This window comes from Rhinolophus sinicus, linkage group LG02 (assembly GCF_036562045.2).
Source record: "Rhinolophus sinicus isolate RSC01 linkage group LG02, ASM3656204v1, whole genome shotgun sequence".
Taxonomy (NCBI): Eukaryota; Metazoa; Chordata; class Mammalia; order Chiroptera; family Rhinolophidae; genus Rhinolophus; species Rhinolophus sinicus.
Window position 1 is genome coordinate 120336092 of NC_133752.1, and position 13605 is coordinate 120349696.

Here is a 13605-nt window from a genome sequence, read left to right on the forward strand (position 1 = left end):
AAGCAGTTCCCTCTCTCTGACCCTCATAGCCAATTATACCCTCCTCCTGGATCACCCCGTAGGCATACGGACATCCTGGTATTTCTACCATCTTACAATACCCTCCCCCACCCACGCAACACACACACACACACACACACACACACACACACACAATTCCTTGCTATCACCCCACTTTGTTTTTGTTTGCTCTTCTTTGAAGGACATCTCTTGAAAAGACCTATCTATATTCATTTGTAATTACTCTCCTCTCGTGCTCTCTTAAACCCACTCCAAACTGGCTTTTTCCTGTGACTGCTTCAATAAACATGTTCTTGCTAATGTCACCGATGACCTCTCTTCTGCTAAATCCAGTGGTCAGTGCTCAGTCCTCATCTTACTTCACCTATTATGAGTACTTGACATAATTTGACCTTCTTCTTCTTAAGGTATTTTTTTTTCTTGTTTTCTTTTTTTTTTTCTACTTGACTTCTTTCTACTTTTTTGGCTTCTGTGTCAGGCTCCTTTGTGAGGTCGCAGTCTTTTGCCAGACTTCTTCAAGTCAGAGCACTGGGGGACTCAGTCTTTTGTTCATTTTTCTATTTGTACTCATTCCCTTGATGGCCTCACACACTCTTTTGCTTAACATTCCATTTATATATCAAAGGCTATGATATAGATATATATATATATATATATATATATATATATATATATATATATATCCATCCTATATATCAAAGGCTATATATATATATCCAGGCCATACTTCCCTCCTTAATCCAGATTCAAATATCCTGACCTAGTATCATGACTAGGATATCTCCAAGACAATTCAAACTTAGCACCCCCGGAACTCAACTCTTGATCTGTGCGTTTATCCAAAGTTGCAGAATGTACAACACCAAGAGTGAACCCTAATGTAAACTATGGACTTTGAGTGATCATGGTGTGTCAGTATAGGTTCATCCATTGTGACAAATGTCCCACTCTGCTGGGGGATATTGATAACATCCATCTCTACTCTCAGTCTTCTCCATATCAGTTGATGGCGACACTACCCTTCAAGTTGCTCAGGCCAAACATCGTGGAAGTCACCTTTGACTCTTTCAAACCACATTCCAACTGTCAGGAAATCCTACTGGCTCAGCCTCCAGGAGACATCTAGAATCTAACCACTTTTGGTCAATCCATTGCGACAGACATTCCTTACTTGGCCAAGAGCAATAACCCCTCACTGATCTTTCTGTTTCTACCTATGGTTAACCTAAAGTATGTTCTCACCACAGTAATCAAAGTCATCTCTTTTTTTGGAAAGATTTTATTATTTTTAGAGAAGTTTTAGGTTCACAGCAAAATTGGGAAGAAGGTACACAAATTTACCATAGGCCTCCTGCCCCCACACGTATATAACCTCCACTATTACCAATATCCCCCAGCAGAGTGGGACATTTGTCACCATTGATGAACCTACACTGACTGACACATTGTTATCACCCAAGTCCATAGTTTACATTATGGTTCACTCTCGGTGTTGTACATTCTGTGAGTTTGGACAGATGTATAATGACATGTTATCTACTATTACAGTATCATACAGAGTATTTTTATTGACCTAAAAATCCTCTGTATTCTGCCGCTTCATCCTTCCCCCTCCAACCCCTGGCAACCTCTTATATTTTAACTGTTGTCATAATTTTACCTTTTCTAGAATGTCATAGTAGTTGGAATCAGAAATGTGTAGACGCTGATGGTAACCACTTTGAGCACCTCTTGTGATTGCAGAAGTCAAACGTGACTTGTATTCATCTTTTGTTATTGGTATATATTGAGTATTACAATTTTAATATTGTTTTCCTTTCTTAAAATGTGTATACACTTTTTTTGGCACCCTCTGTATATCCTAAGCATGTACAACAGTGCTTGGCACACACAGGGTGCTCAATAAATATTTTCTGAATGAATGAATGAACAAATGTTTGTTTAGTGTTTCTTCAATGTCAGGGATAAGGGATGAAGAGAATTAACAGAATTTCTGCCTTTATGTTTCTTAGAACCTAGAATATGAATATGGTTGTTAATCAGATTGGTCATTTACAGAGATCCTCAGGGAGGGTTCCCAAGACATATCACAAAAGAAGGTCTTGGAGAAATGTATTTCAAGTGAGGGAGTTAGGTCTTAGAAAGGACAATATGAAAGAAAGCTTGAGTTTAATCAATTATATTTGCCTACATGAAGGAAGTTATTAGGGGAGATTTCATATGTTGGCATTATCCCAAAAGAAGAATCCCCCAACAGAAATCCTTTACACAATTTAGTCTTCATGTTGGTCCAGGGGAGAACGTGCTATGAGGAGTGTAACCCCACAATACACAAAGTAACCTTAAATAAAATTAAGCAGGATTACTGGTAAAAGATCACAATAGTAAAACAACAAAAGGGTTTTAATTTGGTTTACAAGCCACTATTATCGATGTAGGTAGCACTGTAGTCTTAGAAATGTTAGTAAATGATAGTTATCATTTGGTCCAGTGTAATAATCTAGTTAGCTTGCAGATAGATATTAATTAAAAATTATAATCCAGTCCCTTTTATCACATGGCTAGCTACATAAATAGGAAAGATTATCACTTGCATTTATCTACAACTGCTCCTATTTAATCCTCTTGTCAACACTACAGGGATCTGCATGAACCGTATAACTGATGATGTGAAAGACGTTACAAAATTGGTGAGTAAGGAATGCTTTCAATAACTGTGACTCTTTTTCTTGTGTTTTCTCAAAAAGATTTTATTTTTTTTCTTGCCCCAAATTGGTATTTTTCTAAGAGAGGGAAAGAAAGTATTAAGTGATCTGAAAGGGCTTATAGAGGGAGCAGGTAGGGGGATATTTAAGGTCATGGAGCTACTATCCGTAAAATTGGCCCATGGCCCACCACTGTGATGACTTTGTTTCTTTGCTGGTCTTTTCAACTCTGTCACAGTCATGGAAGGACACCAGAGAGTTCTCTGTGTGCTGATGTGTTAGAACTATCTTGTTCCCCATTATCTCTTTAGTGGGGTCCTCAGCCTGTCGTATTTCGCCTCCATATGCCTTTACTCTGTTCTAACAGGCCTAACAAAAGGAACTCTGAGATGGCCATTTTTCCCTTGCCAGCCCTCAAATACCCTGTCCCATGTGGGTACATGTTTGCTCCCTCAGGGAACATAGTTGGAGGAGTGATTTGTTGTCCAAATGTTGACCAGACTCATTTCCCACATTTATCACATTGGAACTCTGCCCTCAGCAAAAGCCATTTCTGCTGGCTTCGTGCCATGCTTCTCTTAAAATGCAGACCACAGAGATGGAGGGTATAACACAACCTCTGGAATGCATTGTTCCCAACTCTCAACACCTAGGAAAGATTTAACATGTTTATTAGAGCTTCAGAGTGTAATTTCAGCATGAACAACATTCGAGAGGCATTTTTGTTAAGTTCCTGGCTCAAAATAGCCACGTGGCACTCAGTTATTTGAATATTGTCTAAAGAACAGAGGTGATGTGAGAATAGGAAAGAAATGAGGGTTGTGAAATGTAGAAAAAGAAAAGAATACCTGTTGATATACTTATCTTTCCTACTCTCGATATACATTTCCTGGTTTATATGTTTCATTTTGGGTTCCTGGCTGAATGTGCAAACAGAAGTTTAACACGAGGGTCCGAGTCTTGCTAGCTTAGCCTCAATGCAGAATCAGGAACATGCACACACACACACACACACACACACACACACACACACACACCTCCCACAATTTATGGAGATTCCTTAGATGGACACCCAGAGGCTGCAGGTTTAAAAGTATTCTCTGATGCGATACCTGAAGATGTATTAACATGTTTTATTTGAGGGGCCGGTGCCCAAAGCAGTGAAACATTTGCCTACTCTATGCCCAACCAGGTATTGGTACAGGGATGGGGGTGAGGGGCAAGTATTTTTATTTTTTTTAAACATAGATCATGGTCCTTTTTCTCAAGTTGCTTCTTAGTTTGTGGCCCAAGATACTCTATTAAAAAGAAAATGTATACGTTTATGTTCTAAATTTTGTATCAGGAGAAGGTGCTCATTACATGTTTGCTCGATGAATGAAGTAAGAATGTGGTCCACCGTGTCTGAGAATCGTAATCCCCTGTGGTGCTTATTAAAATCACAGGTGTTTAGGCTCTTGATTCAGTATGTCTGAGGAAGGGCTCCAGCAATCTACATTTTTAAGGCATTTCTGAAAGAAGGTTTAAGAACTACTGCTCTAGATTGTCTACTGTGTCAAACTTTAGAGACCAAAGTGTCTTGACCCTTATTTAATCTCAATGGTCATTATGATTAGTTTGATCTGTGTTGTATAGATTTACATGGATGTCAGATTAATATGGGTCCCCCCAAAAATGCTTAAAGTGGGTCACAATTGGGTTGTGGGGCTGCTGGTATAACCGTGGAGCTGAGAGTGAGCCAGGCAGATCTGCAATGGTCCTAGGGAGCAAATTTCAAATCTATGGGCCATGAATCATAGTTGGAAAATGATGATGATTCTGACCACAGGCCAAGCATCTCCAAATTTAACGTCGTATTTCAGAAGAATTACTTGTAGCTGTTATTTTTTTGCTATGTTTTTGAGGAATTCTACTTAATGAGTACCACTTCCTGTAAAAGGTCAAAGCGATATTTTCAAATGGTATAAGTAGGTGTTATAAGCACCTTCCAAGATTTTTTCCATTCCTGTCTTTAACCATTTGCTTATTTTCAGTCTGTTACCTATGAACTGATATGAGAAGCACTAAAGAGAAAGAAGAGCCTAGAAAGGGATGCTAATTAATATTGACACTAAAATATAATTTCTCACTCAAAAGGCAAATGTGAAATCATTAAACTGAAGAAGTGGTTTTTGTTTGTTTGTTTGTTTTGTTTTTATCCTTTCCAGCAACTGACTTGGGGAAATTTTTTAATTTCAAGAGTTGATCTAGTGAAATTAGCATGTTTACTCAGATTTATGAAAAAAAAAATCAAGTTAATAGAAAGTAGGATTCAGAAGATCACTTCTAATTGAGTAAAGACCCACATAATGCATAAGCTGTATTTCATCGAGTAGGAAATAGAAAAATATAAAATAATTTCTGATCTCAGAGTGAGACATGTCTTCTCTATGAATATATAAAATGCATATCACCAACACCACAAAAACAACACAAAAATGAATGCTATGTAACAAATTTCATGGTATGACATAGGATCTAACCTGTGCTAATATATTGGTTAAAAAAATGCATTTTGGAAGAATCACGCCAACCTTAATTTTAAATCCCAGCTCTTTCTTTTTAGTTTCAGGTATACAAAGCAACGTAATAGACATTTACAATCATCACAAAGTGATACCTTCCCCAATCTACTACCCCTCTGACATTGTATATGGCTGTTACAGTACCACTGACTATATTCCCTATGCTTTACTTTACACCCCGTAAATATACATGCATATATATATATATATATATATATATATATATGTATACATTTAATTATAGTTGACATTCAGTATTATTCTACTTCAGCTTCAGGTGTATAGTGTAGTGGTCAGAGCTTTCTAAATCTCAGTTCCTACTTCCTAATGCATATATGATTTTTTTTTACCAGTTATTATCACATAACCTCTTTGTGCCTCAGTTTCTTCATCAGTATTCTTGATTAATACTACTTAACCTCATAGGCGGATTGCAAGGATTAAATAAATTAATAGAACAGTGCTAGGAACACAGCAAGTGCATGATAAATATTAGCTATTAGTGGTAATAATGATGTTCGTGGGATCATAGGATACTGGAACTGAAAGGGAATTTGGAGACAGACTCTTATAAATAAGGAAACTGAAACCAAAAAATGGTGACACCAAGCTCCTGGTCCACAGACACCAGTGCTATGTGATCCAGAACAGTGGTTTTCAAACAGGTTTTAGACCCCACCCAGCTGCTCTACTTTTATATATGTATCCAGTTTACCAAATAAGAAAAAAAAAGAGTCAAACCTATGAAAAATGTTTGAAAGCCACTACTTTAAGCTAGCATTTGTGGGACATCATTTGAAAACCATCCAATCGCAAACTCTTAGAGTACTTATTAAAAGTACAGCTGTTAGGGCCTCTCCTCAAATTTCCACCTCAAAAATACCAATTTGTGGAGATGGGGTGGAGGAAACTTCAAGTCTTCCACTAGCATCCCAGGTGACACTTATTTGCACAGAAGTGCCAGGACTGCTTAGGCCATAATGCTTACAATGCTGGGGTTTTTCATGTTTGAAAAGGAGCTGTGTTCCCATCCTTTGACTAACTTTCATTAATTTCACCAGTTCAGTCAGGAAGATGAGTGATTTTGGATTTTATGGGTATAGATAATTACAGCCTCTCTAAAGAACGGTGGGGCAAACAAAGCATGTTGAAGTCAGGCATACAGGATGTTTGAATTCCAGCTCTGCTATTACCTAGCTGTGTGACCTTGGGAAAATAAATCCCCGAATCTTTCTGGGAATTCAATTTCTGGTTTTTAAAATGAAGAACAAGGACATGATCAATAGTTCTTAATCTAGGATTCATAAACTTCCAACGTTTGTAAAATGGAACTCCAAATGATGCCTTCTATACATTTCTGAGAAGAGGGTGCTAAGCTTTCATCTGCATACCAGAGAAGTCTGTGAACCCCTGAAAAGATAAGAACAACTAAATTAGATAACTTTGGAAGCGCTTTTTAGCTTTGAAATTCTTGTATTCCATAACGATACTTCTACAGGTTGCAGCTTTTTGAATAATTCAGTAATGTCTCGACTAAAGGAGGTTATGTAGAACAAGAGAAATTTGCTCTGCAGACATAACCTTGGTACGTTTTAGTTGAGAGAAAGAAAGTGGGTGGATAGTACGTTCTTGCCTTGTGCTCACAGTAATTTCTTCAACTGAAAACATTCCTTTGCAGGCTCTGCTAGTTCTACCTTTACATTAGGTGGCAACTCTTACTATGCCCACAAATCTTAAAAGTGTTTGTTTGGGGTGATTCTCATGTCACAGAAGCACATGACTTATGACGTCACTGTCATTTCTTTCTTTCTTTTTTTTTAAATTTCTTCTTGAACACTTTGTCCTGACCCTACGGTCCCCATGGTTTTCATTTGAAATCCTTCAGGCATATTACGCAGCATAATAGTTCATCTATTTACAGAACATTTTGCTTTGTTTCTAAAAAAAAAAATGTTGCAAGACTTGTTTTAAATGGCAAACTCAGACCTACCTAAAGAAAGGGTCAAGTATCTGGGAAAAGAATGAATCAAACTTTAAAAACTTGTATCTAGAGGACAGTTAGGCTGAAGCTTTTAATGGTTGTCATTGTTAATGTAAGGAGGAATCCAAATATGGAAATAGCTCAAATTAGTTGCCATTTTTTTTCTTTCTACTGTTCTCTTCATTTGTGATGATGTTTTTCCTTCATGGGGGGGGGGCTAATTAAATGTGACTTTGTTGTATTTTAAAAACCTTTTAATAGTTAAATTTCTGTTGAGCAATTATTTGTCTTTCTCAAAAACTGCCTTTTAAAAACAGGTGGCTATCCCAACCCCATCTGGTAAAGGTGAAATTATTCTGTCTTTTCAATGTCAGGGTACAAATCAGCAAAATAGAATAAAACTCAGGAATTCATGGTTTTCCTGTTTCTTGAGGTAGGCACTTATTTTAAGGAGGTTATATTAGCATTATATAACTCTTGGAGTTTAACATAATGGGAGCTTATAAAAATATCCTTAGATAACACATTTTCTCACTTTGAATGGATAGTTTTGAATAATTCTGATTTTTATTCTTCTTAAAATACAATTTTCTTCAAATAGAATTAACCACTGCATTAAAATGGAGGACTGGAATCTCTGAATCTTCCCATTTCTTAGGTGAATTCTAAGCTTTTCTAAGCACATCCTCTCTTTAAAAGCAGAGGTTTCATTGACCCTTGAAGAACAATGATTTCGTAGTTGGAGTGTTTTCAAAGTTCATTTTTATTAGTTTGCAGTTGTTAGCATGTTAATTTCTGTTCCTGCAGGCAGTAGACATTTCTTTCTCTATTCAAAGCTAAATTTAGGACTTTTAGTATTCAAAAGACAGAGTGTATTGAAAATAATATTTGTGAAAACTGACAACTAGATGGCTTGCTATGTTACCAAGCATGTTGATCTTATCATGAAGAAAACACTGTTTGTTCTTTATGGGATAAACCATTTAGGCGCTATGTCTCCTGCTTCTTGACTTGTTAAAGCAGTAGTTATTGTGTGAGTATCCAAGCACTTTCCTTTAATCCTCACAACCCTAGGAGGTAATTTTTTCACCCCCAGTTTATTGGTTAGGAAGCTGAGGCTTAGTGATCCTAAGTAACCTTACCACTCTCACTAGGAAATAGGAAGCAAAGCAGAGGTTTGAACCCATAACTACCTGTGTCTGGAACACAAGAACCCAGTTCATAATGTATGGGGTCTTAATTTAAGATGTAAATGTCAACTGCATCTTGAGACTTACCATTGTTACCTCTTGAACGATGTTCAGCACTTTCCTAGTTGTCTTCTACACTGTTCCCTATCTCTGTTCTCTCCTTGCCCCAAGCCATCCTTCCGGACTCATCTTCCTAAATTTACTATCCTGTCCCCTCTTAAACTAAACATTCAGTGTAGCCCTCCTGCTTATATGAGAAGTTAAATCAGACTGAATTTTTAGTAATTATCTAGTTTACCCTCTTCATTTTACAGATAAGGAGTAGAAGCTCCACAGAGAGGAAGTGATGTACCTGAGGCAGAAGGGACTTGCTGTGGGGTTGTGGTGGTAGGACTCATCCTCCTGAAACTTTGCTGCCTGCCGTTGGCCACCTAAGCCCAACATTGAGGTCCCTCTGTAATGTGGCTTTCCCGGTGTATTTCTTACCTCTTATCGCGGGGGCCAGGTTTTTCTGTCCCTGGTCTCTCAAAGACACCATGTGCTTTCTCATTTCTTTGTTTTTTTATATGACCCTTCCTCTATCTAGTCTAATGTCCCACTCTCTCGCCATTAATTAGTAATATTAAGCATATACTCATTCGCACACCATGCTGAAGCACTAAACATTTTAAACGTGTTATTTAATTCTTGTTCAGTCTTTATAAATCCACTAGCTAGATTTGGATTCCCATTTTACATATGTGGAAATTGAAGCTAAAGTTACTTGCCCAAGATCTCTGAGTGGCAGGGCCTGGTCCCAGCCTGAGCGGTGTGTCTCCAGAAGTTGTGCTGTGACTCGCACGACAAACTAACTGCCTCAAAGGAACATCTTCCGAGTTCCAGGCCAAAGACTCCCTCTGCTCTGTCAAACTTTCCACAGTTGTCAATATCCATTATAGAAACTGAATTTATGACAAGTTTATCTGTGCTTTATAATGCTGTTCAACATACCATAAATGCTTACAGAGTAATATAATAATTCATGAACTGACCACAAAAATCTACAAGTTGACTTCCTAAATTCCCTTCCAAATGTAACTGGAAAGGAACCAATGCAAGCCAAGAAAGTAATAAAAGGGAGAGAGACTGCTTTGTAGCTAACTGTGCACAGACCAGCACACGGAGCCAGGATTTGCATCCTATCTCCAGCAGGAACTCCTGATGCTTGTGACCTTGATATGCCAGTGACCTTGATATGCCAGTTCACTTCTCTGAGCCTCCATGTCTTCATCTGTCAAATAGGCTCAATAATACATATCTCATGGGGTTGTGATTGAGACTATATGTTACAACTTGTTTAAACTGTAAAGTATTTTTAAAAAATAATATTATTTTTCAGTCCCATCAGAAATTAAATGTCAATAAATCAGCGTAATGTATAAATTATTTTATTATACTCCCCCCACGTGGTAAGGTATGGAGATTTCAGTGTGTTGGTCAGAGAACTTTTTATAAGGTTTCTTTGATTTTTTTGAACCAATTTTTATATATAAATTACTAATAAAATTGGCCAGAATATCCCTTACATTTTCTCTGTTCCTTAGGTGTATATAATCGGATCCTAAGTTTTCTGAATACTAATTGGATCAATTTTATATTTATTATTTGATTATGTAAGTTATGCTTAAAAGAAGGACTAGAGGGTCAAACAGCTTGTGTTCAGAACAGGTACCACTTCTTGCCAAGTTTCTCCATCTGGAATGGCTTTAATTTACGTGGCTGATAATGAACTCTAACGTTGCTGCTCCTTCTGATTTCAGCTTTGACACCTGCAAGGTGTCAGCTGCGCCTTTGCCACCAGGGCTTACATAAAACAACTAGGTCATTTTGCTTTTCAAAGATGAAGATTCAAAAGACAAAAGAAATTATGGAGGCATGCTGGGAAGTTTGACCGAAAGAAAGTTAAGTGTAAAGAGCAAGAGTATAATCCCTAAAAAAACAAAACAAACAAACAATAAAAAACAAACAAAAAAAACACTTTCTGTGGCAGCCCAGAGGTGTTTTCAATAAGCATCAAGGAGTCTACTATTTGATTAATTTATCGGGAATGGCTTGAGGAGGGATGATGGTGAGCCTCATGAGTGGAAAATGCCTAGAACAAGTTTGCAGAGTAGATGAAAATGTGTAGTGGAGCTAAGAGGCCACGGGGGCTCTGAGTGTTACTGCAGACTTAACATGTAGTAGCTGTGTGACCTTAGTCAAGTTTCTTCAACTCTTTGAGCCTCAAGTTATTTACCTGTTAAGTAGAGATACTATGTCACAGGGATCTGAGGATGGGATGCTATCGTGCAATGTAAGCCCTTAATAAGCACAGTCCCTGGCTCATAGTAAGGATTTGCTAAGTGTTAGGTTTGAGGTTGTGATGGGTGAGTGTGAGCTGGTACCCCTGGAGGTAGAATGGTAGTGATCACAGTGGCATCAGTACTTCCTTGGCTCCCCTGTGACTCCTTATTTTCAATTTGTGGTTGGGAATCCGTGTATGTAGAGGGCTGACCAGTAGTTATACATGGATTTTTAGCCTTATTGGGGTCTGCAATCCTAATCCCTGCGTTGCTCAAGGGTCAACTGTTCTAGTGCCTTGACCTGGATTCTTTTCTCACTATGTTGTTCTCAGATTCTAGAAGCTGTCGGCAAGGCCAAGAACAAACATGGCTTGTGCTGTGGGAGACTTGTCAGAGATGACCTAGTCCAGCAAACAGGCATGAGATCCCAGCTTACTATGGGAAACAGTAAAAATTTTAGAGGCAGGATGAGGGGGAGATAAGTCTGCAAAAGCAAAGTAGATCTGCTAAGAATGTAATAGTGCCAAACCACCTTTTTACATTGTGTATTGTTTTAAGACCCCATGAACCTAATCAATTACTGGCTATATTATTCAGATGGAATTTTTTTTTCTTTAAAGTTTATTGGGGCGACAACTGTTAGTAAAGTTACATAGATTTCAGGTGTACAATTCTGTATTACATTATCTATGTCTCACATTGTGTGTTCACCACCCAGAGTCAGTTCTCTTTCTCAGATAGAAATTTTAACATCGCTGGAAGGTGGGATGACAGAGCCTGCCTTATATGTAGGAAAGGATATGAGAGAACCTGGAACTCTGTATGCCTTGGAAGTCAGTTGCCAGTAGAGCTGTCAACATGGATTGAGTGTTTATAATGTGTTTGACACATTCACTTAACTCAGTTTGTGACTATTTGACATGGGTAGCTTTATCTCCATTTTACAGATGAGAGAAACCAGAGTTCAGATTTGTTACAAATTTCTTGGTTCTAAATCAGGTGCTTGTTCAATTTATGCCATAATGACTGACAGAATGTGTTAGATATATTTTTAAAGCCTTTAAAAGAAACTAACACAGGAGACACCTCAAATGTTCAGCCCTAGGTAATGGATTAAGTTATATCACAGAACTGAATTATTCTAATTTTTTTAATGTTATAAAGTATCTTCATCCCATAAGTAGCATTGTATTTTTGAAGTTTCATTGACTTTTTATTTATTTACTTATTTATTTACTTTTTTAAGAACATGGAACAGTAGTTCTCAAACCTGAGGACTCATCAGAATGACCTGGGGACTTGTTGAGTAAGATTCTGTAGGTCTGGTGTGACCCGAGAATGTGCATTTCTAATAGGTTCCCTGGTGATGTTGATACTATATCACTTTGAGAACCAGTGACAAGAAAAATATATTGTATTCCTGATTCTATGGAGGAACAAGTGAGAAAGTAGTCCTGGAAGGGAATTCCAAGACCACAGATGGAAATTGAAATTCAGATCATGTTTCCAAAACTCTGCATATCTTGTACTTAGCCACCCATAACTTGAATTTGGAGTCCAAAATATTTTTACTGATTTTATTTTTGGAGATTGCCTTTGATTACAAAGGGAAATCAAGAATGAATAATCACTGTGTATGTAAATACTGAAATTCAGTGGTAACTTAAAAATGTAACAAGTTTGCATGTGTTTTTCTCCAAACCACTAAAAACAATATGATTTATTGATATGTATGGATTTTCTTACAGTTTTCTTTTTCCTTTTTTTTTTTTTTTTTTTCGGTCTCTGTAGGTGGCAAATCTTCCAAAAGACTATAAGATAACCCTCAAATATGTCCCTGGAATGGACATTTTGGTACGTAAATTGTGTATTTCTGAGTTTCATTTTACTAGCTGATAAGAGATGGGATTGTTGTATTGAGATAGGAAATTATCTGCCGTTTAGGAGTTTGCTAATTGTCAGAATTTGAAGAAGGTGTCTTTAGAATTTGACTTGCATAGTTTTATTCCTTAAACAACTGCTAAATTTTAGTTATGGTTGAACATTTTAGCACGTGTGTCCTAGAACTGTATCCCCAAAGTAAAATAAGACCATCTTCCTTAGAGCTAGCCACAGATTTCTCTTTTTCCTTTAGCCTCTCCCCAAAAAAGGTTTGAGTGTGAAGTTATGTAAGTTGTTTTGTAATACCTGAAAAGGTCCTATATCAATAAGTCTCTTTCCTATTTAATTTGAGAACACAAAATGTTTTATCTCAGAATTTATTAGCAGTGTGATAGATTCTTAGATGTTTACAATAAAAATATGAGGTTGTGATTATGCATACTCCTTTAATACGGCAACCAAGAAATTTTAACTATTTTTCTCATTACATGTTATCAGAATTCATATATGAAGAAATATTTCAAGCATAGGGAATAATGGAATGCCAGTGTACCCATCATGTAGCTTGTCAAACCTTACCACCGTGCAACATTTGCTTCAAATATATTTTTAAATAACGAAACAGTATGACTAAAACCCCTATATGTCCCTTTACTATAGGGACAATTTGTCTCTTAGGAACAATTTGTCTCTTAGGAACAAGTATTCTGAGCTGGAATTTTTCATTCCAATGCATGGTTTTAGGACCTAGCTAAAAACAAGAATGAGGATAGCCTCCTCTGGAGCTGTGTCAAGCAAAAGAGCACACAGCCCTCTCATGTTCTTACAGTTTTACTGCAAGCCATGCATCCATACATTAGATATGATATTTTTTGCATATTTTCATATGTTAATGCTGTTACATTGCATATGCTGTTTCGCAACTAGCTTATATTTGGCAAC

At 37.2% G+C, this 13605-nt stretch overlaps 1 protein-coding gene across 2 annotated transcripts in view; it reads left to right on the plus strand.

The window, feature by feature from the left end:
* Nucleotides 1-2608: 2608 nt before the first annotated feature.
* Nucleotides 2609-13605, plus strand: part of KITLG (KIT ligand) — a 50384-nt gene continuing 39387 nt past the window's right edge. For both annotated transcript variants that reach the window (XM_019742153.2, XM_019742154.2), the window contains exons 1-2: nt 2609-2711; nt 12574-12636. In XM_019742153.2, coding sequence (XP_019597712.2) covers nt 2670-2711; nt 12574-12636 — 105 coding nt within the window. In that variant the 5' untranslated portion in view covers nt 2609-2669. The remainder of the gene's footprint in view (nt 2712-12573; nt 12637-13605) is intronic.